This window comes from Balearica regulorum, chromosome 1 (assembly GCF_011004875.1).
Source record: "Balearica regulorum gibbericeps isolate bBalReg1 chromosome 1, bBalReg1.pri, whole genome shotgun sequence".
Classification (NCBI taxonomy): Eukaryota; Metazoa; Chordata; class Aves; order Gruiformes; family Gruidae; genus Balearica; species Balearica regulorum.
This window is the reverse complement of record NC_046184.1, coordinates 189,885,170-189,912,683: the sequence shown is the minus strand read 5'-3', so window position 1 is coordinate 189,912,683 and position 27,514 is coordinate 189,885,170. Positions and strand designations below refer to the sequence as shown.

General features: G+C 41.6%; 1 protein-coding gene across 1 annotated transcript in view; it reads right to left on the bottom strand.

The window, feature by feature from the left end:
- Positions 1-6,651: 6,651 nt before the first annotated feature.
- FOXO1 (forkhead box O1) overlaps positions 6,652-27,514 on the bottom strand; it is a 65,639-nt gene continuing 44,776 nt past the window's right edge. The window contains exons 2-3 of the mRNA XM_075741935.1: positions 10,615-11,971; positions 6,652-10,227 (exon numbers count right to left, since the gene is read on the bottom strand). Of these exons, the coding sequence (XP_075598050.1) occupies positions 10,628-11,971 (1,344 nt within the window). The 3' untranslated portion in view covers positions 6,652-10,227; positions 10,615-10,627. The remainder of the gene's footprint in view (positions 10,228-10,614; positions 11,972-27,514) is intronic.

The following is a 27,514-nucleotide window of genomic DNA, read 5'->3' as shown; positions in this document are numbered from 1 at the left end:
GAGACATAGCTGCCTTCAAAACCAGTCATACAAAACCATTGCTTGCTACAAATTGTCAGTTGCAAGTTTTTTCAGAACAGGAACATTTTCATCATGTTTGGAAAGTGCTTCACACCTTGTGAAGCACACTAATAAAAGCAAGCAAAAGAGAAGCTGCTGAACAGTAACAGATGCCAGTATAAACAGGAAGGAGCTCTGGATGCCCAGTCTCTGACATCGCACCCATGATTTGGGTGTCGCTAAGCATTTGCCAAGCCTATTGCCAAAGAGAAGGTGGGTAAGAAAAGACAGGGAAGAGAGAATGGATCTGCTGGATAATAAAGCCTAACAAGTGCTTTATAAAATGAATGGCTATTACTCAATTTTAAATACATTAATAAGTCCAGGTTTCAGTCAGTTGGTGCCAAACATTAAGTTAAACAACTTACAGGTTGCATTTATGGAGGTTTAGATATCTCCATTTTCTTTTAATGGTGGAAATTTAGAGAAAATAACCAGTCGCTCCTGAAGGGGAACATACAGAGGTGACAGCTTTCTTAAAAATTCTTTTTGAATGTTTTGAGAAGAGTCAGCATTGATCAGACTTCGCATTTCAAAGCTTCGCAGAGAAAGCAGCTTTGGACACAGATCTAAGGAAAGAAAGCTGTGTTTGCAATGCATATGGTAGTCCATTAGCATTATATTTTCAACGCTTGAGTGAAGTCTGTGATTTCCTGCATGTTGTCTAGTGAGCTACAGCATAAATTCACTCTCACCCAGTATTTATAGCTGCTGGCATTCGAGACTCAGTTGCAACGTCTACTCAATGTCTCTTCACGTGAAGTCCTGTAACGGGCTGTCTCAGCTACAAGCAGGATAACAAGCTTTACCTTTCCTTGTATCTTTAGGTCAGCATTTCTTAATCAGTTACAGCAAGTTAACAAGCCTGGTGTAATTCTGTTAACAGACAAAGGAAAGAGCTCAAGCTATGGATCTGGCAAGAAAATGCTGTTCTGTCCTCCACTAGAACTCCATTCTACATCATTTAAAATATTTAGAAAGAGATAAAATTGCATATTTCACACTCATTTCTCTTCTGGCTGACCTCCACTGTCAGCACTGGATAAGCCACTACCACTGACACACCACTACTTCTAGACCAGTTCTGCTAGGCTTACTGTCCAGTATCACTGTTGTCTATCTTTGCAGGGCTTTCACATGTCCACATCAATGACGTTAACCCCTTACCTGCCAACAAAAGCAAAAAAAAAATAGAGCTTTAGTCATGGGTGTGGAAGGGAGGCTGGGATTTTTAACACGCCGTCTTCCTCCGGCCCTAAGCACAGCCTCCATAGAGCTGCTTGGGAAATGCTGCTTGGGAAGAACAGAGATTTTTATTTCTCCCTGCTCTGTCTTCCTTGTGCACTTTTTTCCTGCCATAAGCTTACAAATTTAACCAGGTGTTTTGCATTTGTTACATTGCAGTTTATTACGGTGAGAATATAATCTCACCGCCTCCCAGTGAAAGGTATCAAGTAAGACTCCCAACACAGAGACAGCCAGTCCATGACCACTGCCAGAGACCTGAAAAGGGACAAATGGGTGTTTGAAATCTCCTCACAGAAGGGTGCTGGGCAGCTGTTTCTGACTGTACCTATTCCCAGCGCAACTAAGAATCTGAAGACACCCTTGTAAGGTCAGATCAAAGGTCCACTTATGCCAACGTCTGGTCCCTGATAGTGGCCAGCAGCAGATGCGTAGGAGAAAAGAGCATAAGGAACAGGCCACGGACTGAGTAATCTCTTCCCTGGTACATGCTCCAAGCTTCCAGCAACTGGCCATTTAGAGACTTCCTGAGCTAGAGGCCGCATCTGGACCATTGTATTTAATAGCCACTGATGGACCTATCTTCTATTAATTTGTATAATTCTTTTTTGAATCCATTTATAATTTTGGCCTCCACAACATCCTGTGGCAATGAGTTCCAAATTTTCATTATGTACTGTGTGAAAAAGTACTTCCTCTTGTTTGTTTTAAACCTGTTGCCTGATCATTTCATTGGGTGGCCCCAATTGTTTCACAAGAAATACTGATTAATCATTTCCTATTCGCCTTCTCCACAGCATCCACAATTTTACAAACCTCTATCACCTCACTCATCTATACCCACCCTCACTCATTCCTGTGAAAGGTATCAGTCTCTGCTCCTGGCTCTTTGTACCCTGCAATACCCTCTCTGAAAACCAAACAGCATGCAATATTTACGATATGGGTGCATTTTGCATGCAAGCAGTACCACAACAGAGGTTTTCCGTTCTCTTCTCCTACTCTTATTGTGTATTTTTGTCCATAGCTAATTGTGAGCTGAGACTTGCAAGAAATCCTTCAAAAGACTCCAAGATCTTTCTCATGGTGGCGGCACCTTATCCATGTGCACTAGACTCACTTTTCCCTTCTCCCCTGTGCATTATTCCACATTTATCAACACTTAATTGTATCTGCCAGTTTATCAGCTAGTCATAAAATATGTTGAATCCCTTCCGCTCTTGGCACAGCCTGACATTTCACTATCCTGTATAAAGATAGACTCAGTGACTTAGGTCATCAACCGCTTCTGCTGATCATTGTTCAAACTCCTTGAACAGCACAGGTCTGTGAGGGAAGGCAATGGCAGCTTCCCTAGTTTGGAAAAGCCAAGTACTACTTGCACTCAGATGGCCAAGCCTTTAAAGCAGTGTAGGCACTGACAGGATCTCCATTACATTCCAGTTGTCTCAGGAACTTCAGTGAAGAAAGTTTCTGAAGCCACTGAAAATCCAAACAGGTTACACTGATCACCCATATCCTCATGTTTGCTGACTTAGCCTCCTTCCAGGAGGACCATGACCACCGTTTTCTCCATCTGTGTTACACATTCTGTGAAGTTACCCCATGTGGAAGTCAAACCCAGCTCCGCTGATCATGCTAGGACCTCTTGCAAAGATCAGCATCACCATTTTTCTAACTTATCTGTCACAAAGTCCTGTTTAAGCAATGGGTCCTCTAGCAGTTACGTTGGAGTCCAGTATATTCAATTATATTGAATATTATTATTGTTATTTTTTGAGTCAATTCCAGCCCCATTTGCCTGGCATGCTGCTGTTACTTGGCTGTACCTACCACACCAGGACCACTGAGATGAAGACAGCCAGCTGCTCAAGAAGTCTGTAGGCAGGAGGGCTGTACTTCTTATTTCGTGCTGGAAATAAACTTCCAGACACATGGGCTTACACCAGCAGTTTGCCTGCAGCAGAATGAGACATCTGGGCTGCGGAAACCCTGCTCAGAATGCACTCCTGTGAAAGCTTGCAGACCAACAAGGTCTTGCCTTGCAGACCAACAAGGCTCTGTGCAAAGGTTAAAGGACATCGAGGCAGGGTGGGAGAGGGCCAGTGGTGGAGCAGCTACATGGCCCCAAAACAAGCCCCTTCCCTAGGACCTCCCCTGCCACCTCCAGACTATTTTCAGTTTAGAAGCACCCCCCCCAGCAGGAGACCCACAGGCCAACAAGACTTCCCACCTCAAAGGTGTCCTGCAGTTATTCATGGAGTGAATCAACTTTTGCTTTGGGGCTCATTTGGGCATTAATTTGAGAGGTCTGTTGTACAGGCTGAGAGAGGAGGAGGAGGAGGCAAAGAACTTCTATATCACAGCCATCACCGTCGGGGCTGAAAGAAGGACACAAGGCCTTGCCTAGCCCAACTCCTCTGAGCAGGGTGGAAAGATTAAAAAAAGAAAAAACCCAAACAGTAACGGTCAAGTGCTGAGAATTGATGGGGTGAAGGGGGAAGAATCGGAGGAGCAGGAAGTGGTAACTTATTTGGACTCCTGAAATGAGACTCCAGCTCTCACAGGGTTTCATAGCTCATCACTTATTTTCACCTGGTCAAAAAGTTCCAAGCAACTATCAGCCCAGGATGTCATGCCATCTGTGGCTGCTATTGGATACAACTTTGAAATCCAACAGAAAGGAAGCTCTTTTCTTGCAGACTGAGCCCTTACCCCAGACAAGTCCACCCTCCTTTGTCCTTTGAAGCAACCACTTGCGCTGCTTCATCATCCCAGGAACAGCTCATTATACCTGCAGAATTTCTCATCCCCCCCCTCCCTTTCCAATACATACGCATGCACTTCTATAATGGGCTTTTCCATTAACTCCTCTGACTTCAGCAAAACTGCAGTTGATTGAATATTTCGGAAACAATATAGACATTCCTGCCAAACCCCACAGTTCCCTGGAAACCCAGCAAAGCTCTCGTGCAAGCTCTGGGCAGTTGCCTGCTCAAGTAGTGTCACACTAGGGCACTGAGAAGGAAACATAAGCACTTGGAAAGGCCTCTTCATTTAAGGATGACATGAGCAACTATTGATGAGCAAACAACAAGGATGCAAAATGTTGAGGTTCCAAGTTATGAACAAGATCCTTGTCAGATTCTTCACTCCACAGCCCTACTACACCCACCAGAAGCTTCCTGCAGTGCTCCTCCAGTTGTACTGCACAAAGTGCTCATCCCTTTTCCCATCATCTCAGTGATAAACACCCACGCAAGAAGTTTACTCGCAAAACATACATGCAAAATTTCTGAATGCCCCAGGGTCCAACAGCGAGTAGAAAAACATAAAATAAAATAAGATGGGGTGCTGTCCCTGCCTCCTCATTTTAGCTATCATTTTGGCATATGCCAGAACATCACCCCAGGCAAAACATCACCAGGTATGAACAGGGATTTGCATGCAATTCCAGCAGTGGGCATGACCACAGGCACTGCTCAGTGCAAGTTTTTCCTTCTCAGAATCTTCACAAAAATCCACCTTTGCACACCAGCTGCACAACAGACGGCCCCAACATCTAATGCTATTTGTACTTTTATAATTCGATTATCAATTGATATAATAGCTGATGTTTCTGCACAAAAACATGTTTATTACATTGATGCAGAACTGACTCAGAGCAAAAGGATGCTTTGAGGTTTCTGTGCTTCATCAGCAGATTCAAATCCCTTGTTGCCAGATTGGCATAAATTGCTAGCCGGTCCCTTCCCAAGAGACAAGCTTCGACTGTCTCTCCCAACAGCAGTAACTAGTCATGTACCAATTAGATGTGCATCCTTTCCAACAACGGCTTTGTGATCTTTGGATCTTACAACCCTCCCATTCCAGAAGTCAGGCTTTTCAAAACATCAGTGAAGATTTTCTTAGCTTCCCCTAACGAGCAAAAACCCTTCCAAAAGGTACACTGAGGAAAACAGAGCAAAGCTAAAACAAAGATGGAATTGCAAAGTACGAGGGAAAATTATTTTTCAAATGTCTTTAAATATTCCTATTTTTATATGGAACGATACTCTTGCATTCTTTCATGCTCTTCAGGTCTACCTCTGCTCACTTTAAAATCAAACTGGCATTTTTGCCAGCAATTCATTAAAAGCCTGCTCTCTGCCACCCTTCTCCCTCCCCACCTGCAGGCAAGCAGGGCTCTGGGCCTCACAAGACTACTGTGGCGTGGGTGTTATTGGCTGTCTGTTTTGGCAGCCTCTCCTCCTTTCTTCCAGCTCTGTTTTGAAACACAACCTAAATTTAAAAAAAAAAATTTAGACATTCCTGTTCTCTCTACTAACATCAGCGCTCCTGTCGCCGCCACGTAAAGCACGGCTGCGAAAGGAGCAGCACCGTGCAGGTTGAACTATATAGCCCAAACGTTTGGCAAAGAAAAAACTCTTACTCAAGAAAAGGTACGTACTTAGAAAGGCAGGAGGTGCAGAGGAAGGCAAGAGGTGAAAATAAGGGAAGAGAAGGCCAAGAGGACTCTGTGAACCATCTCACTTTAACAGGGAGAGCAGAAGAAAGCGAAAAATGTCTCTCCAGAGCCGGCTCTCTCCCACATATAATAGCATTAGGATCTAACGTGTAATTTGGACTAAAAGACTAATTCTTTCCTGTGGTTTGATGGATGTTAGCGTCCCATTTTTCTTCTTCTTTAACAATGTATTACATAACATTCTGATACACTAATTACCATCTCATGTCATAGCAATTTTATTAAGAGCTTATACTTACAAATACCCATTCTGAAAGGATTTCAGGACTTTTTTGTAATTTTCTCTGAACTAGGCTTGTCGAAGCACTGGCAACACCGTCTGATGCTGCCTAATGCAGCTTCCAGTAACAAAGCGCCTCTACACAAAGATCTCCACAAGCCTAAGAGTCAGGCATGGATTCTTCTTGCGTTTAGTCTCAAAGACTTGTAAACAAGTTACTTTTAGCACACTATGTTGTGATAAAACACTGGTAACACAGCCCTATTAGGTTCCTGTACCTGCTACAGTTCCAATTCCAGAAGCAATGCCAAGAGAGAGAAATTCCTTTATACCAAGTAATGGAAAATTTGTTAACTATTCTGCAGTTAGTGTTTGCTCATTAATATGGTATCATCTTGCCAGGCAAGACTTGGTACCATGAGGTATTTTTCCGTATAAAATTGCTAATGCCATCAGGATTGTCCAAATGGGATCATCATCATTTAAAAGATTACACGGTAAGGAAAGGGATTACGACAACGTCTGAGTAGAAGGATTACTAATCACAAGTAGAATCCTGGTACAAATCTCATTCTCCATATACAAGAAAGGACACAAAACCTTTTAAACATAATTTATATACATTTATGGCTTTATACAACAAACTGTCAGGGATTGTTCTCATGTGTCTGTAGAAGTACATCAGGCACTTTTTCTGAAAATATCCACATATGAATTTTAATTCTGCAATGTGACTAAGTCAGAGCAGTGAAGCGTTGAAGAGCTGTCACACCACTCGCAAGTAGAACTAGCGGTATGTACATGCCAATTTCTCACAATATTGCTGGTTTGTGGAACACCCTCAAAAAGGAGGCCAGTTTTAATGCCAAGTAATTTGCTTTTTGCTTGCATAAACCATGCTGCATTTTACATTATGATTACCAAAATAATAATAATAATGAGAATACCTTATTTAAAATCAGTCATAAATTAAGGATCCTAGCAATTTCGTAATGAAAATAGGAATTTCAAATCAGTAAAAAATAAAAAAAGTACTAACATACATCCAGTGGTTTAACAAGTGCAAATTTTATACTGTTTTATAATTGGTCCAATTTTAACTTCTCTTCTTAGGGATGCTCTGTTGACTTAAGCCAATAATAAGCAATATGACTTTTGCTTATAAGTGTAGGCAAATTGTCAGTTTATCAAAGCAGAGCTTTCCAATTAATGCATCTACTACCTAAACATATATCATATAGCTGTATTATGGAAACAATACATCTTTATATTTAAAATATCTGAACAGCTCTATAATACAATAAACTTTTAATAACAGTACAAACCAGAGAAAAGTCAAAAACAAGGCTGCATAGGTAAGATCATCTGCACAATTCACAAACCAATCATTTACAACAATTCTGACAAACTAAGTTACTCCAGAAACTTGGTACTTTTACTGAAAAATATTACTAGAGGTCACATAATGTTTGTTTTCAAGGCAGACGACATGCCCCTTCACCAGACTTCACAGTATTCCAGAACTACAATTGCAAAGTATTAGAATGGCACCACAAAAAAAGAAAAAAAACAAAGAAGGAAAAAAATTTGACCACATAGCCCAAACCTCTGATTATCTACAACTGCTTTCTCAAAATAATTAAAAGGGGCTTCCTACAGACTGTTGTAATTAAGGAACGGCTACATTTATGTTATTCATAGTTATAAAAGGAAATGAAGAAAATATCTGTATACAGGAAGTTCTACAGTAGCAGTAAATAATAAACTGGAGGTATATTGTTAAATGTAGCATGTTCAGCTGCAACCCCATGGAGTATAGCATTAAGTACTGCTTTCTTTGCAGGCAGAGGTGAATTTTACAACTACTTTGGCCTATGCAAATCAGTGCCCATTTGGGAGCAAACATTTTTGCACACACAGCAGAAAGAAGGATCTTCAGAAACCCATATGCGAGCCCTCCGCTTGCTCCACTGCCAGGATTTACCATCACGTTTCAGAGACTAGGAATGTGATGGTGAAGATGCTACTAGAGATACTTGCATGTAAAAGCAGGTGGCTTCGTTGAGGCTTCGGCACTAAAAAAGTTTCATTTTGCTCAACAGAAGTTCAAAGACCAATTTCATGCTGGGGGAGCTCCTGTATCACAGGACAGCTTAACATCAGCCTCTGGAATTGCTGACAACTGTAATAGGATATCTAAAAAAGTAGGACCAGCTGTAATTAGTAGTGATTTAAGCCCAACAGGGAGCTAAATGCTAGCATATCAATAAATACATTGCAGAGCCTTAGGAAAGTCATCACAGGATCATTAAATACATGGCTTGTTACTAAACTTCATTTTCTTGGGACATCCCATTTCTTCCTCCACCACACACCATCACTACAGGGAAGTTATGTTTCAGTTAGAACATTTTCCAGTTGTGGGCTACATAGACAAAACAGAAATCAGTGGAAAAATATCTATTTCTCCTCTTCTTCACAACAGCCAGCCCTAGCACAAAAACTGTTCATCCTGTCAGTGCACAGAAAAGCTCCAAGGATTTCTATAACACAAACGGTGTGTAGCAACCAGTGAAAAGACAGGTGAGGCCTGTTATCCACACATCGCTGAAAACTCCATCGTGCGATCACAAAAAAAAATAAAAATCAGAAATTATTTATCCAAGACCCAATCCTGAAAATGCTCAGGTAGCTGTCAGTGTGTACTCCAACAAGAGCAGGTTTTTCCACAGGGAAAAGGCCTCTGTTGTTAAATCTCTCCCCTGCCCTAAAGCTCATGTATTTGTATAACTTTGCCACTTACTTTATCTTTCCTATTTAAAAAAAAAAAAAGTAATGTTTTGCCCTGTTAAAGGGGTTACAAAAGTTTTAGCCTCCCAGTGAAAAGTAGCACTTTTTGCCTCTTCAAATGCTGACAGCCCCTAAAATTAGTGCTAATTAAGACAAACAACAATTTTGTCTTCAATTTTTCTAAAATTATGGATTTTCTCCAAAAGGTCCTGCTCGAGTGCCCAAACATTATGAGACCTCTGTGAAATAAATATAAATGTGAAGCATTGTACAAGCGTCTAACAATGAATACTTAACACTTTGTGGTAGTCAGAGTTAAATGATAGTAGAAGCAGATGACATTTCTAAAAATGCATATATAAAACTGATTAAATATTTCCTAAACATAAAGTTGTCTATATTTATACATCACACAACAAAAAAAGGGACAGAAATGTTTTGTATTCAAGATACTTATTAAGCTTTTCCTTTATTAGCACTCCCAAGTGCTAGGGAAATTTATAAAAACATGTACTTAATCCAGTTAAAATACTGTACAAAATGAAGAGGTTATGAATGCTGCCAGATCTCAGATATTTATTTTTTTTAAGTTGCCTATGTAACAAAAGTAGACTTTAATTATAAGAAAAATAGCTTGGAAAGTATTCCAAAAATTATCTTAAGTCCAACAATAAAGTCATTAGTCTGACAATGAAATCCAGATATATTTTTGCATAAATTTACATGAATACAGGTAACTTATCAAATGGCATTTAACCTACTGTTTGCTCTGAATAGTCAGTGAGTTTAGTAGGATCATATTTAACAGGCTATTCTGTTCCCATATGAAATGTGTGGCAATTTTGAGTAAAATAATGCAGTTCGTACTGCTGCAAGGCAAGCCCACAGTTATCTCAATTCATAAGAACACAGGTAACATCAACGAAGGTTAAGCTTACTTAGGGGATGAGATCATCACAGTATTCTTACAAAAGTTTATAAACTTTTCTTGGACCAAAACAGATATTCTTAAAAAACAATTCTTCTTCTACAGATCATACTGTACAAAACCGAAAGCACAACATGATGTAAGTAAGAGTCTTTGCTGTGATTATATGGTGTAGTGAATTTGGCACTTCAGAGTAATGAAATTTCCAATGGCACAGTTCTTATCTACAGCAGCACATAACCTGCAAACCTTGGGCAAACATCCTGTACAGGAAAATACTCTGTCTGCTGCCAACTCTGACGAAAGGAAGAAAAAAGAAAAAAAAAAAGCCCCCAAAAAAAAGCTAGTGCATGCGCACAGCTTTGTCAAGAAAATTAAAAAGGAAGGTGAAGGACATCTTTGTACTGCTTTTCTCAGTTCCTGCTGTCAGACAAGTCTGGAGAATTTAACCGTAGCCTAGGAAGAAAAAAAGAAAAAAAAACAACAAAAAGAACAAATTAACATTCACACCAAAAGATTAAATCTATTAAAATATGCTCAAACTAGCTTTAAGATAACTTAAATGGGAAAAAAAAAATATTCATTAATTGCTAGTTACCAGCAAGTTTTTGGTTTAAAATAGTAACAGCGAAACATTAGTGCTCCACATGAAGTAACCAAAGCTGATACTTGGCAATCCTAACGCACCAGTGCAAACTTGATTTACAAACAAAGGACTGGAAAGTGACTGAGTGTATAGAGGCACTTCACATGCCAATACAGAAGACCACCCAGATTTCAAGCATTTTAGATTTCTTTTCCCTTTAGTTGCTTTTCAGATTTATTATAAAAAGCACAGCTTACCTCCTACTACATCCTAGCCTGACACCCAGCTGTGTGTGGTTGTCTTTACGCTGTGCTGAAAACTTTGGTTAGGTAATACACTGTCAAAGTTAAAATCTAACGTTTCTCCATCCATAAGGTCATTACGGATAATCGACTCCACGTCACAGTCCAACCGTTCAATTAACATGTCATCTAAGTCACTGGGAAGCTTCTCCTGGTGGAGGGAAACAATTCCCACCCTTCCGTAGCCATTGCAACTGTTAACAGGGGCATACGGGTTCATAGCATTCATCTGCATCGGGTGACTCATAGGCACTTGTAACGAAGTCTTCACTGTCGACAAGCGATTTAGACCTGAAGTATGTGACATGGTGTTCACTGTGTGTGACAAGGCACGACCATTAACTGCAGGTGTTGGCTGGTTATGTCCTTGGTGAGGGCGGGCATTAGGGTTCATCATTTTGTTGTGGGGCGGTTGGCTGCCGTAAGTTGGCATCACTGAATTAGCGACCATCAGCACGCTTTGGCCCAGCGCCCTGCCACCAGTCTGGGAAATACCAGTGTCTACTGATGCCAAGATATCATTGTGCGGTGGAGAATCGGAAGTCAGTAACTCCTTCAGAAGTCCTGCAGGACAGTTATATTGGCTCATCGATCCATAGCTTGATTTACTGTCTTGAAGAGTCTGCATAGGAATCTGAGGCAAAGAGTTCATGCTAGCTTGAGCATATGTAAATTTCCTGTAGTCTGGATTTGGTGAACCTATACTTGTGGTCGAGGATGCGAATGAGTAACCTGGTGTTTGCTGCATCAAGGTAGCAGATGAAGACTGGGTTGACACAGTCATCGACGTATTAGGTGACAAGAGATTAAGGTTATCCAAAAGATTTTCCATGTTCTCGGAATTACTCATCTCTGAAAGGCTGGGTAGAGTAGAAGTCATTTTGGTGGCTGATGATGGGTATACCATGGAGTGCACATCCCCATCTCCAAGATCATCTTGCTCTGGCAAAATAGGAGAAAGTCTTCCGCTAATCGTACTAGCATTAGAGCTAGTTCTAGGTCGAAATGTACTCCAGTTATCAAAGTCATCGTTACTGTGAGAGCTGGGGCTTGCAGGCCACTTAGAGAACTGCGATCCGGGGCTGTCACCATTTCCCTCTTGACCAGTCTGAAGGGATGCTTTTTTCTTAGCAGCTCTGCCTCTGCTTTTGGCAAACTTGCTGTTGTTATCCATGGATGCCGCTCGCCTCCTAGGAGATTTGCCACTCTTTCCTCCTTCAGGATTGAGCATCCACCAGGAACTCTTCCCTGTTCCCTCATTCTGCACTCTAATGAACTTGCTGTGCAGAGACAGGTTGTGACGGATTGAATTCTGAAAAACAAAAAAAAGATGTAAGAAATGGAGAACACACGCTTCTTTTATGTGGAGAACACACGCTAATATTTGTCTTTGCAAACATACTCTCTTTTTGTTAGAAAACATGGGGTAATCAAGAAATAGGAAAACATGCCAGTCTGGAAACAGCTTTTATCAGCTCACCACTCAGAACAGGCTGAAACGAGCTTGCAGAGAGTTGCCATGTCAATTTGTCTGTCATGTGGCCTGATCACATCTGACATTATAAAAAGTTAAATACTGAAGGAGTTGTTCTGAAATACAAATTCCTCATAAAGGAGACAAAATATACCAGAAGACCAAGAAGACAACTGAAAATCTCATTATCAGCTTCACCCTAATGAGTTGAACCTGATTGCATCTAGGCATTTTATTATTTTTTTATTATTTTAAGCAAAGTTCAGAAATGCTAGATCCTGTTCTACGATCCTTATAATGCGATCTCATCATGCACATCTATAAACCCGGTAAACACGCCAGCCTGTGAGTATTGCCACTGAACATTAGTGAGCTTTGTATTACTTGTGTTATGTGAGAAAACACATGCAGAAAACCGGTTGAGGATTAAGTTCTAATTTTTATAAATAAACATCACAAATTGCCTAAGAAATTGTAAGGGAGAAAGGAATGCAAACAGCATAGACAAAATTGCATTTAAACCCTAAGTCTTAAAACCATCTTTCTCTTTCAAAATCAACATTTTAATATGCAAAATTGACTCTTCTAATACCTGAGGGTACGAGCTATCTTGTGCCAAGACTGACCAGAGGTACTGAAGCTTTTCATTATCTCCTCAGCCACGAGTAATGTTTCATGTTTTGTTCTTAAAGCAAAAAAAAAAAAAAAAAAAAAGGAAAAAAAAGCAAAAAATTCAAAATCCAAGCCCACAGATTGACCAAGAGACTACTCTTGGCATTACCAAGCTGTAGATAAATATTTTTTTCCTCATGTAATTTTCTGCTGAGCACATGTAAAGAACATTGTATCAACAGAAAAGCTGTCCCATATTTTTTGACATAATTGTTAACAAAAGGCCACAAGTTCAAAGAGTGCTGAAATCAGCAGCCATTGGTGTTGGTAGGAGGGTGGGACAGTAGCAGAGTCTACGTGGGGACCCACGGTCTGCTCTTGGGCTGCAATTCATGCAGAACAAGTAGGAGGGAACCACAAAACAACACACGAAATGAGTAAACCAGAAATTAGACTTCAATGGCAGAGTAATCAATGGTGCAGTAGCTGCCTTCCACTCATAGTCATTTTTAGCAGGCTGTCTAAAGAAATATTTGGGAGAGTGAAAATGGAAAGACTGTTTCTAGAAAGCAGTAGTAAGGCTGATCTTGACCAGCAGGCCAGTTATCTGAAAACACTAAGTGGCTGCCAGACCTACAAACCTCCTGTTCCGTCCTTCCTGTTTTCCTGCCTTTTTCCTGCCATCTATCTTCCCTGAAGTTTTTAACCTGACTGCCAAGACCCACTACAGCACCAAACCAAGAGGATGATAAAGCTCATGGAGCTTTGCATGGCTCGTGAGGCAAACCAGAGGATGAGGGACACAGCCACTGCTCTGGTCTCTGGCTGCTTTTGCTGTATTTCCCAGCCCAGAATGCTGCCTGTGACAACAGCATCTCCAGAAATGTCTTCCTTCACCTTCTCTACCTGTCCTCCTGTGTACATCTGCTTTCTACAAAGATGCACATCTTTCCCCATTGCCTGCACATCCAGCTGACAGAAGTAAAGAAGCAAAGACCATAAAGGAGGCACGTCAGCCAAAAACAGTCAACTCATGGGACCTGGCTCAAATTAGAGACATTAAGCTCAAATTCCCTGCAAGGGCCATGACACGTTGTGGACCACGGAAAGCCAACCGGCCAAAGCAGGCCTGGCCCCCTGCAGTGCTCAACAGGAACGGTTACTCTGGGGTCAAAGAGGAGCCCTTCAGCAGATGAGGGCAGCAAGGCAGTGTTACAGTCCTGTCACACCTGACAGGCAGCCGTGTCCTAAGACTATCTCCGCAGGAGTGCGGCTTCACCCCAAACAGGGCTACAAGGCACTGTCTGACAGCAGAAGATGGCAGAACATGGCCTCACAGCAGCCTGCAGTTCAACCCGCGCAGCAAGGAGTCAACCTGTGCGCCTAACCTCAGAAACCTTTCCAACCTCTCCTTCCCCTCCAAAGAACCATCTTCAACAAATTATCCCCATTAAATAAACACCAGCGACAATTTGAGCGTTTCCTTATTCAATTTTGAAAGGAAGCCAATCTTTCTCATATTAACTAATTAACGGAGGACTGTATCTCTTCACTGCAGCTAACCCTGCAATCAAAATCTCATCCTCTATCTAGCTACAGGGTGTTAGGGAAGGCCTTGACGTTTTATTTTCACCAGGTGCAGCTAACACGTCGGGAAGATAAACCTGAAAATCTGTTTTTGGACTTGCCCGCAGCCCCAAGGGCTGACCAAGAAGCCTCATGAGGCCAGCCAGCACAGCCCGTGGTTTTCACTCCAGGGCCACAGCTGAATCGCCGACTGACACAAGTCCAGCTCTAGAAATGTCGCAAGAAAGTTGTTCTGCATGTCTGTTGATTAAAAAACCTCCTGCGCCAGTTCATTTTTTTTTTTTCTTTTATTGTATTTTGTAAACATACCCAGTTGGCTCAGGCTTACTGTTTACTATCAAAATAGGCATATCAAACACACAAAACATCAGGCAGAGAAAATACCGTGCTAAGGCACAGTTCCCTTTTTCTCTGCAACAGAAGTGTTAAATATTTAAGAAATCACTGCTATTCCTTAGTCATCAAAAATGTTATAATCTGGTATTATTGTACTGAGGACATCTGAGGTCGCTCTTTGAGTAACAGAGCTGTCTCCTAACTCTGCCAGCAAAGAAGAAAAAAATTTTCCTAACAGGAAAAGGTTTGCGGCCCAGAGCTTGTTACATAAATTCCTGTTTTTCACGCAGCCAGCAGGACATTAAAGAAGCTATGATTTACTAACTTGGAAAAAGTGTTGAAGAGGTAAATCTTGTGAAAATATGCACTGCTGTTAATGATGTTGTGTCTACAAATCTTTGCCAGACGCAAACATGACCTGATAAAAAAGTATAGTTTCAGCAGTGGATCTTGGCAGCTGGAAGAGCAGCGCGGCTGTCAGTGGCCGGGGCGCTCGGCGGCACCGCCGGCCCCAGCACGCTGCGAGACGCCTCCAGCCGTGGCTTTCAGCAGGACTTCGAAGCAAAGCCTCCCAAAATCTGGTCTGAGTGACGGGAAAAGCAAGTGGCCACGTTTTGAGGCGGGTTTCCGTGCAGCGACGACGCACGCCAGATCGCTCTGAGAGCATCCGCGCTGGAATTTTATCAAAACCTGGTGAGGACAGCAGCAGGGCTGCTGCCACCTGTGGGGTGTTTCCTGGGATTGAGTTTCTGCCTCGGAGATAAAGCGCAGAGAACCTCTGCTGCTGTTTAGTCTGCGAACAGACTTCATGCCATACTTCAGCATACAGACCTGGAGCTGTCAATATGCTTATCATTACTCGCTGATTTAAGAGCCAAAATATGCAAAACCAGTATCTGCTAAATGCAATGTGATGAGCAGCTAATAAAACTTGTGAAGCCAAGAAAACAATTCATTTGAATCTACGCATGTATTTCAGCTTCATTTCCAACATTTCCTACAGCTGAACTGCACTGCTGCGAGAACGCCCTGCTTGCTGCTCCTCTAAGCAACAAAAACCCTCAAACTGCTTTACGGTTTTAAATAATTAAAGAAATAAGCGTCTCAGCCATTTAATTCCTGGGTGCAAGAAGCTCTGCTGATATCTAATACCGCATTTAAACCCAAGAGCTATTCATACGAAAACATGCAACTTAACTTTAGCCTGACAAGTTGCTGAAAAAAAAAAAAAATCACCCCTCCATTACAATTAAAGCTTAGGTATTTAATTATTTTTTCAGTAAATTGTTTTGGTGTTTTACTAAAGAGAAACACCTGAAAACACAGTTGCTTTATTAAACTGACAACACTGTAGGCCTGTACTTACAGAAGAGAAACCATACAGTCACGCTGGCCATCTTTCCTCCACCCCACCACTTGGAGCATGCAAGAGAGAAGAAAGCAGAGCACAGCTCCTGCTGCAGAGCTCCTGTTTAATCCCATCGCAAACCTCTCCAACCAGGATCTAACTGTGGATCTCTAAGTATCCAGGGAGCTGCAAGACCCAAACCTTGTAAGAGCACCTATGAGTGCCTATGGTCTCTCCCACCCTCATACCCTCACACACCCGTTCAACCACACTGCTGTGACGGCCACCAAAAGGGAGAGCAAGGAACGGATGTAACAGTCAATATGTTTTACAAAAACAAGTGGATTTGCTATCAAGGTGATTATGCTGATATTACAATAAAGCATGCCGTGGCATTGTGGAAAAGAGATTCACCAGTAACTTAGGCAAAAGGACTTGGCATCTGGAGGCCAATACAGCCATAACAATGCAGGAGGCCATAAAAGCAAGACTGCTTCCACAATACACAGGTCAGCATTGCTATTAAAGGTAACAGTCTAATGCGTGCCTACCAATTTTTCTTTCAGAGGACTTTTCAACAGTCCATTGCTTCCTATACTTCATCCAAGGGGACAACCTACACACATTGCTAGTCATCTGGAACTACCATCAGCTGAAATGGCTGCAAATACAGATTGGGGAACAGTATTAGACTGTTGTTCTCAGATCTTTCCAAACAATGTCTGAAATGGATTTGGAAGCTGAAAAGAAACTTTCAGAGAATAGGACACTCAAGACTACTTTTGCCATGACCCTCTAAGATAACCGCAATAGGAACGTGCCTAGCAAGAAAGTCAGGGTCAAGGACTGGTAGGAGAGAAGTTCAGAGGCCCATCAGCTAACATCATCACTGTTGAGAGGTGTCTGCTGTGATTACTGGTGGTCGGCACATGAGCCACTTGTGTTAGCATGTCACGTTACTGACAGCTTAGAGGAGGATGCAGAACCAGCATAGTCCCTCTGTGGAGAGAGCACCAAAGCAAAAGCTTTGCAGCAAAGAAGGGAAGACCCCAGGATTTCCATATGCTGTAAAGAGGACATCACACCTGCCTCTCAAGGTCTGTGTATGGCAGCTCTACAGTAGGTCCAGATGTTCCAATCACCCTCCTCTTGGAGCCTCAGTGGCAAGCACCACTAAAAAGAAGTCATTAAAAAAACATCCTAGGAAAGTACACTTGCTCAGGGCTCCTTCAGCATTAACAGCCAGAGAGCAGCAGGGACCAACTATGGCAAGTGGCACCATGTAGCATCTGCCCAAGGCTGAGCTAGACCATGCCTGGCAAAACAAGCAGGTCTGCTTGGAATAGTTTCACTGCCTGCACCCGTTTTGCTGTGGTTTCCAACCATCCTGCCAAGTTTGCAGGGGCTGGGTGAGGAGACTAAGGAAGAAAGAGAACATTAATAACTCCAGATGTACCAGCATTGCCTTTGGTACAACAGTCTGGTGTAAGGCAATCCTGTTTGTCTTATCTAATGACTCTGAGATACAAGAAGTTCAGATGCAGATGCTGCACACGGAGCTTGGGGTCACCTCAGAGCTAGTGTTGGACACCCAAAAGCGTTTGGTCAACAGGCAGCACACTTATAAAACAGCCTTAGCCACATCTCTCTCAAAAAGGTTCCTGATACTACAATGTTCACCAACACAAACACACATCTGGCTGCGGTGTCAGAGGCTTCAAATGTTAATGAAATAGCTATGTCTGCCACCCCATTGTAGAATTCTTTGATTACAGCTCCGAAACCTTCTCTGTTGTCAGATAAGAGCACGGACAGAAAGCATGTCACTTAGCCTCAGGTCAAAGAGTCCTATTTAGAAGATGCTGGCAATTTGCCACCTGCAGCTGCATGAAGGTGGAAGGGCAGGATTTCCTCCCAAACAGGTCATGCTTTTTTGGGTCCTTTGTTCTTGGGGGGTGCTTTTGTTTGACTTCATTTTTGTCCTGCACTGTTATATGGTTAAGGAGTGTCAGCTGGACAAAGTGCAGAAACACTTCAGTCTTACTAGAGGGACCTAGCACTGTTTCTCTGCTTTTCACTACAGATGGTGGCATAGCAAGTCTTTTCCAGACCACCACCCATGAAACACCATCTCCAAACACGGAGATACTTTCATAGACTGCTTCATTTGATAACATTTCAGCAATGCATCCCTTGTTCCATGCACAAACATACAAGAATGGGACAGACTGTATGTTATCACTATATGGTCGCTATACATGTGTCTCCTGCACGGAGAAGGATCTCCTGTGACCACGTCAGTGGCATTAGTCTAAGTCCTGCACATTCTGCAGTTAACTCTACAGATTTACACTTTCCTACACTTCCTTCTCATAGCTGCAGAAGACTGAAAAACTTTGGACACCAAAGGGGCTTGGCCATCCTCCAGGCTGCATCCTGCAGCCACACGTGGCACCAGGGACTGGATGGGATTTCACAACCACTGGAACACAGTATGTAGTAACAGAAAATACATGCACAGCTCCAGACATTGATGTTTAAGGGACTTGGCTATGCAAACTTACATGTCAGAACTGGCAACTCTACTGACATGTATTTGAGTAATTCCCAATTGCTATCCCCAGATACTCTTCATTCTAGGCAGACTCCTTTGAAGCACCTTGCCATAATGGCAGTTTGGACATTTCTAATGAGATGATAACACCTGCCTACTTGCCTTACACAGGCATTTAGAAAGAATGAGCATAAAAACCATGAACAAGGTAAAGCATAGTATGAGAAGTATACACACAGGGCAAGCACACACCTGGATACTCTTCCACATGTGATGACACCATCCAAAACTTCTTACGACCACTCTTATGTATTCTGTACCCCCAAGAGAGAGACAGAGCCACAACCAGGTTAACAATCACCTACATCAGTGCCAATACTCCATTTTATAGCTACATTTATTTCTATAACCACAATACAGGCATGATATAATAGGAATACAGCATAGACCAAATATACAAACATTTGCTAGCATTTCAAAGCCAAGGAAACTAAGTGACACTGATTAGGAAAAACAACAGATGAAGATGCATATGAAAATTGTGAGACTTTTAAAAGGGATTTGTCAAATAGAACTTCCTCCCTCTCTGGCAAAATCATCTAGGAAGCCAAGACAGCCAATAGGTTTGTCTAAAATCTATCAGTTTTCAGGGGTGAAAGAAAGGCAACAATAAAAAGGCAGCACAGTATTATTAAAAAAAAAAAAAAAGGCAAATAGCCATCAGGATAAAACAAAAGTTATAAAATACAGAAAATAAGAGAAGACATAAATATCAGACTTCAGAAAAAAAAAAAAATCAAAGCTAGCAGGGTAACTGTATTTGGTGACCCAAATCCTATTACTGCCTTTACAAAACTGATGCTGTTAGCTTTCTATTCCAACAGAGAGAAAACAAGTTTGACAAATATAAGGGTTCTGTATTTGAAAAAAAAAAAAAAAAAAAAAATTTGTTTTCCACAAATATGGAACATATATATATGCATATGTATATATATAGCTCATGATGAAGAAGCATTGCCCAAGTTCACTAGTGACACAGGAGGCCAACACTGAGGCCTCACTGAAGAGGAAGGTTTCAAAGTCAGGATGCCCTGATAACTGGGGCCTCTCCTCCTCCTCCCTTTAAGCGCTCTCAGACCTCTGGCCTTCACAAGCAGCCTGTGCTGCAATTACACCAGTAACGCAAAAACAGCAAAGCAGAGGATGGATGCATAACCTGGGTGCCCAGTATCAGTCCCAGGCGATACCACAGAAAAGCTGATAACGGATTCAATTAATAAGCCATCAGAGGTCAAGGATATAATTAATGACTTTCAAAACAGTCCCACAGAATATAGGCCATCACATGTACCAAAAAATTATCTTTTGTTCAAGAAAGGTAAGATAGAGAACACCTGCAGATACGCCAGTGTCACGCTGAATGACACCGCAGCCAAGATTAGCACCACACACCACCATTAATGTGTGTTCATCAAAGGGATTAAAACCATTAAAATTATCTGTAGTGCAATAAGCCGTGAGGAAGGCTGCAGCGATTCGTGACAGGCAAGTAGCGTTCTTACAGTTATTCAGTGCAGGCTCTAATGCAGGAATCGGGGATGCAACTGCAGAGGGGACGCAGGCACCACAGTGGTCAGTGGTAATGGCAAAGCTCTCCCTAAATGCAGAGCGCAAGTACGTTATTGCAAGGAAAACATGAATCACAATTATAAGCGAAGTTTATTAAAATAAATAATTAAAAAATTGGAGTAATAAAGTAGCAGTTCATCCACACAATGCCAAAATGACTAATAAGCTTAAAATTTTATTCTGTGACTATAGTAAAGGAGATACTAAGGGGTGTTTATTTTTTTTCAGCCAGTGGGAATAATTATGATCAGTGGGACAAAAAATGTTAATCACTCGTTTCCTGTTTAACAGACAGCCTGTTTCACCTCTGCCACTCTCCACGGTTACACCCAATTCATCACAAAGACTGCAGCACTGTTTATAGAAAGCTTCCCTCTTTTTCTTTCTTTCTAAAACTAAGCTGCCTTTTATTGACATTCGTTAGCTCTAATGAAGAGGTACAAATGTGTATACATGCTAGATATATCAGTACTAATTAGACCAGCAGTTAATCTTAAAAGGAGTGCTAGAAACACACTCTCACCAATAAGAAGCAGTAAGGGGAGAAATAGGCCAAAGTCTCAGTGTAAACCACAGAGGTGAAAAACATCATAGTCCGAAAATAGGGCTCATTTTTTGCATTGGCCTTTGTGGACACGCAGAGAACTTCCACGAATTAAAAAAAAAAACCCCAAACAAAAACAAAAAACACACCACCACAACACCCAGATATGATTATTCCAAAAGCTTTAATAGGATAAGTGAAACAATTGGAAAGATCCCTGCCTGAGAAGTCACATAAGCTTTCCATGCTCAAAGCCCTGCATAATGACCAAAAGAGTCGTCTCCCACTTGCCTATGTAATGGCACAAGAAGACCTAACCCTAAATGTTTGGTTGCCATTGGATGCTTTACTAGGGAGCCACACATCTTTTCTTCATCTTCATGGATCAAGACTATTTGCTTTCAACAAATCACAGATAACCTAAAGGGTTGGAATGATTGTTGCAACCTGATGGATTTACAAGCAATGGGCTACCCACAACAGTGGAAAATATGTTAAAACTGAAGCTGGGAAAGCAAAGCAGGATGCACTGGAGACATGGGCTAAGTCCATGACACTTGCCCCATTCGTTGTGCTGCCCACAGGCCAGCTGTGGCTCGAGAGGCTTGAGGACTTACTTCACCTGCAACAACGCCCACTGCCTAGATCTCTCCTTAGGGACACAGAGAAGGAGCAGCTACCGGTTTACAACCACAAATCCACGGACAGAGCCAAGCGCACCTGCAGCACCGCCCCCACGGCTCCTACAATGCACAAACTCATCTGACAAGGGCAGATGACAAGCAGAGATGTTTGCTTGTCTGCAGAAAAGCCACCAAGCCTGTCTGTATTTCTTACCTTGAGGAGCAACATACCAAGAGGGCTATACAGATGCAATAATATAAAAAAGTAGGTTAACTGAATCTTTGTGCAGAATTAAAAAAAAAAATAGAAATACATCTACTTAGTACACTGTACCAGCATAGCAGAGGCTTCCTTTAGCAAGCAAAGGAGCCAAATTCTCCGGACATGGGTGTCACTGAATACTAGTTTTTTCAGAAACAAAGAGTCAATGAAAGCAGCAAGCTTCCTTTGCAGCAGGGTTAGCTGTGCCCCACAGGAAATCCCTGGCTGAAGGAAACTGCACGTCTTGTAAAAAGAAGGGCAAAGCCTTCCATTTACAGGCTGAACGGTATCTTACACTACATCTCACTATGCATTTGATCTTTATTTTGACTGCAGCAAGTGCAAGGATAGGCTAACAAAATTTTAGTATAGTCCCCAAAACTACAAAAAGGAAAATAAAATGGAGTTGAGCAGGAGGTTTAGTTTGATTTGGTGCATCTTTAGAGATTCTTTACTGCATCTAGTGGTAGAGATGCTGAAGGTTTCACATTTGTAAGGGGACAGTGTCAGCTTAAAAATAACAGCCACCCTCTGGATTTCACCTAATGTTGTAAATATCTGATGTTGCTGTAGTAACCAAGAGAAACTGAGGAAAGAAGACAGGGACATTTCTCTTTCCTTTAATTTCTTTTGTACATGAGTACACTCCAGTGTATGAAGCCACTGTTTTCACTATTTATTTTTCCTCTACCAATTCTCCCTGTATCTAACATATAAAAATAAAATACCATTTTCTTGTTAACAAAATATTAGCAGAAAACAGACTTAAGTTGTTCTTAAAATAGCTTAAACAGGACAAGATTTAAGTTCTCTTTACTACATCACCTGCAAATACATAGATAAAGGATATTGCCTTATGCAGTCAATACTTGTTCATTTTCCTTTCTGTTCTGTTTTTCATACTTGTTCTTTTTTCCAAAGATACAAGGAGCAAGTACCAATTTCCAGTTACCCCTTTCGCACATCCTGAAGAGGCAGCCCATATACTAGGTACTGTGTTTCTACTCAGCTTCTTTGAACGCGGTTTGCCTTGGTACTTTTCCCCCCCACCACAGAACCATGCCAGACCACCAGCACACTCTCTTCGCAAGAGCTCTTTCCAGTTCAAGCTTGCTCCTGTAGCCTAGTAGATTTTATGTAACGTGTTCTACTACTACAATGCCCGCAAAAAAAGCCCTCATCCAAATTTCATTATAGCCTGGAGCTATATTCCAGCGTGCATTGCCCCTCTCCACTGTCTGGCCAGTTGCAGCCACCCTCTTTCACGTAAGCTGTGGTTTATACTTAAAAGGTTTTTAGTTTATTTTCTTACAGGAGGGTCTAGGGACTCAGAGGACTCATGATGGCTGGTTGCACTGTTCATGCCAGCGTCCTCCTCTCGAATGCTGCTTTCCGTGACGTTCTCCAGGCTGCAGTTTCAAGAAACGCTGGCGCTCATCACTGGGTTTTATGACATCTGTTCAGCATTATAAAGCCACAGTCACCCAATCTTGCAAAACGTGTAGTGCCAACTCCGAACCAAGTTACCCCCAGACATGCACACAATTTTCAGTAGGCTACAGGAGGCAGAGTGCTATTTCTCAGAGCAAGCTGGGCACAGAAGGAAGGCAAATCTAAAGGGTAATTTCTTCCCTCACACCAGTTTTGGAAGCACTCCTATTCCCTCACTACTGTAGGCTGTGCTCTGTACTTAACAGACCCTTATTAAATCAAAGGACTATTTACAATCTACATACTGGCAAGTCCACATTCCCATAGAATGTCATCTGGCAACAGTGACTTAAACCATCAGCTCTGTATTTACTTGCTTTCCTCCTTCCCAAACAAGAAAAGTAAAAAGGACAAGAAAGTCGTGTTTTTAATGACAAGAATAGAATTAACAGAGTAAAGTCCAAGAGCTCTGGTGCATCAGCATTCATCACAAAACCCAAACATCCATTTTATTTTAAAAACAGTAAAATATTACAATGAGGACAACAAAAAAGAAGATAAGCCACACAGCTGTGGCTTGGGATCTTTTACATACACACGTGCTGCTGGAGAGGTGCAGGACCAGGCTGGACACAAACTAAGACAGCTCTCAGAGTGGGATGCTGTTATGCAAAGAACGAGCTTTGTTAGACATTTTGGGTGCTATTTTTCTCCTGCTAACTAGGTGTAATTAATCTCCCCTCATTACTATTTTTCTCCATTTGACATACATAAGGAGACCTGCCTCATCACGGCTGCTCAGAGCAGACGTCACTCATTCTCCCATTGCCCTGGACAGAGCCTGACAGAAGGAGGCTCTGGGTGCACAGGGGAATGCCAGGTGCAACAGGAGGTGTCCCAGGAAGGACACTGCCATTATCCTCATCAATTCAGAGAAGAAAATACTGGTTTTGAAAAGCCTTCCACACCCCTTCACTAATCTCACAAACTCAAAAAGCTCTTATCAACTTTCAGATTAGGCTCCCTCCTCCTGAAGGTCACAGTCTTTGCTTGGTGCAAACTTCACCATCATCACCCCCATCCTCCTTCAATGAAGAGCTCATGGGTAACTGGACAGCCTAACCCTGCCTGGCTAGTTATTCAGATTTAAGGATTGCAACATCCAACTTCACAATCACAAAGGCTGCCATGGGCCTCCCATCCCTCCCGTGCCTTCGCCCAAAGATGGGGAATGCAGAGGAGCTCTCCTCTAGCTTTCCCCAGACATGCAGTGAAGTGCTCTGGCAAAAACAAAGCTGAGACAGTAAGCTAAAATGCCCTAATCAATTCAAAGGGCTGCAACAAGAAAGTCTTAAGACAATCTGCATGGACTTGCTTAGTATTTGTCTTCTCCTGTCCAGTTTTGCTTCTTTTAAGTACTGCAGTTTAGTTTTCCCTCTTGAAGATGTTCAGACAACAGCCCCCTGCACAGCTCTTAAGATGCACAAGCTTTCTTCTTGAGAGAATCCGCCTCCTAGGTCAGAATGGGGCACGCATTTCAAAATAATAATAATAATAAAAAAAAGATCACAGGACACTAGCTTACATCAAATTAAAAATGGCAGGAATGTCAGCAGTAGGAGCTGTCATTTGCAATAGCTATCAAGACACATGAAGTTATTTATTCTGTGGATCACATGAGGGCCTCTAAAAACAACAATGAAACAGAAAAAAGCAAGCATGTTTACTGAGGCTTGTTTTCCAATATTATTTATCTAGCCAAGTTTGTTTATGAAGTTTTATCATAATTTGTCATGGATACATTTGTGCATTTATGTCCACAGATTTGTTAAACTGCTGGCAAACTCCAGCACACACTGAAGCTCTTGTGGCTCTTGTTTAATTTTTTTTTTTTTCCAGTTTTGAGGATATTACAGGGAACGCTTCCATTTTTTACTTTGTTTTAAAAAGAAATTAAAGTCTGCTCCCGGAAAGTCAGGTGTTTTCAAGTATTTTGTTTATTGATTATTCATGTAGTCATAAATTACACACAGTATTTGGCAAGCCATGCTTTTCTCTGTTAAAAGGTTTGTTTTTACTTTTTCAGTTACTGTTTAGGTCCTGGTCATAACATGCTTCAAGTTGTTTTGAACAGCCAAGAGGAAATAAGCAATATTTTAACTTATATCACACTGTAACAAAATTAAGTGCCTACACAGCAATATGCTGCCTATTCAGTATTTTCAACTTTCTTCCTGCCTGCTGCTGACTTACAACAGCAAAGAAGATAATTCATAATTTTACAAAGCTTTGCAACCTGTAAAAACAGCTATAATTTGGCTCACAGGCATGGTCAGAACAAAACACAAACAAAAAGGAGCAAGAAACAGGACATTGGAAAAAAAAAAAAAGTCATATAAAGTCACTGTATTTGCTGAAGGTTGGTTTTGAAATCATAGGAAAACCAACAAAGCTCTCCTGGAGTCAGCTCACACGCACCCAGGGATTGCAGGTCACACAGCTGGAAGAGGCAGAGCCCCAGCCAAGGCACTGTTTGCCTACCTTCACCCTGACACTCAGGCAAAGAGTTAGAAAAGAGACTTTGAACTACATGCCATCCCTGCTGCTCATCAGGATCACAGTATGCTGTGGACATGATTACTAACCCGTTGTGACTCCTAAGAATATGCCCTCTGGATTAGAAGAAAAAAAAAAAAAAAGAGACATTGTTCCAGAAGTCACACAATTCATACAACACGGTCTCTGCACCAAAGTAGAAATTACAGAACTGCATTTCAGGAATTTCTCAAGAAATTTTTCTATAGGGTTAAGTTGGACATTATCTTTCAAGCATTCCATTCTCATGCAGCAGGATTTCTGCCTCTCCTCTGTTAGAGAAGTCTTAGGAATCCCAATAAGTAGGAGGGAAGAAACATGACTGTTTTACTATGTGTTTTCCTTTGGCCATCTTTGTGAAAAATATATCTTCAAAATTTAAGAGCTTCAGTTCTGACATAACACCATATTCATGTCTCAAGTCCTCTGAGCACACAGGCTCAAAAAACCAACTCTTTCTGTTCTCAAAAGGCAGAGTGAATGACCCCACCTTAAAATACCTTATTTTGGATTCCCCTAACATGAACTTTGAAAGATCTCATTTTCTAGGAAAACACAGGCTTCTGACTCAAAAATAAAGGTGCTTGGCAAGATACCTCTCTCTCCCCACAGATATCTATTGTCTACCCAAGCAAACCTCAAATATCCAAAAATATCCTCCTTTTGGAGGTGGAACACATTTACCAACTTACCTGCAGAACATTTCTGGCAAACCAGCAACAACAGAAGAACTCCTTCCCCCATCCCTAGATTTCAAGTGTGTAACTAAATAAAAGTACAAGGAGACAAGCAAGAAAAGAGCAGATCTGCTTATCTGCAAATTAGAAGAGCTCATGGACCTTTTTGAGTTGTAAACTTCCAAAGCTGCTATGTCAGCCCCTGAAACATAGCAAACAGGAATTGGGCTGAGCCAAATTATTGCCAAATGGGCAGTAATAGTTGGGTCAAAGATAGTTTTCTTAAAGATAAGACCACATGCATCAATTAATTTTCTTCCCTTTCTCTCCTACCTCCAGTTGTATGTATGCCAGGCTTGACAACAGGCATCACTGTTCTCTACTTTTATTTTAAATTAAAGTATGCCAGCTTGTCAAAGTTACAAATGAGCGTCCCCAACACAGCAATATTGTACCAGAGCCTCTCTCTGAAAAAGCTGGTATCTGAAGCCTCAGAAAAGCAGTGGTAGAAGTTGAGAGTAAACACAAATAATTGCAGTTTATCTGCTTTTACACTTGAAGAATATCAAATATATCTACTTCACAGTGCTTGGCCTTTAAATAATAATAGGAAAGCTTACCTACCCTACCCCCCTCTCCGGACTTTCCTCTTCCCTTACTCCCTATTTCCCCCCTGGAATAAAAGCAATGAAATTAGAGAAGATAACAACAGAATAATTATCTGCTCACAGGGCAGAGTCTGGACCTCAACATTTACAAGCTACTTGTTTGCTGCAAGACTAAGTTAAAAGACTACAATTAACAACTGCTCTGAGTTAATTACATGTTCCTCATTTACCTAGGAAGGAGAGGGAGCTGAAGGAAAGTACATTTCTTCCAAGACTGGCTCCGTAAAAAAGGTACTTCCAATACTTAGCTTTGGAGCAGTGAATGAAGGATCTGGATCTAGTACCTTGAACATTCCAGGCACCAGTTATTATTTTACCAGAGGCTAGCATCCCTTTACATGCTCCTTTTAATGAAATTATCAAGGCATCAGCTGAGATCAGGACCTACCACTTAAAAACACATTGCACATGTCAGGCTCAGGCAACGGAGACTGGCAAAACGGACGTGGGCTCAATCCTCCTTTCTCCTCCTCCGTCAATTATTCAAGGACCCCTCATTCACTCCTCCACTGCTG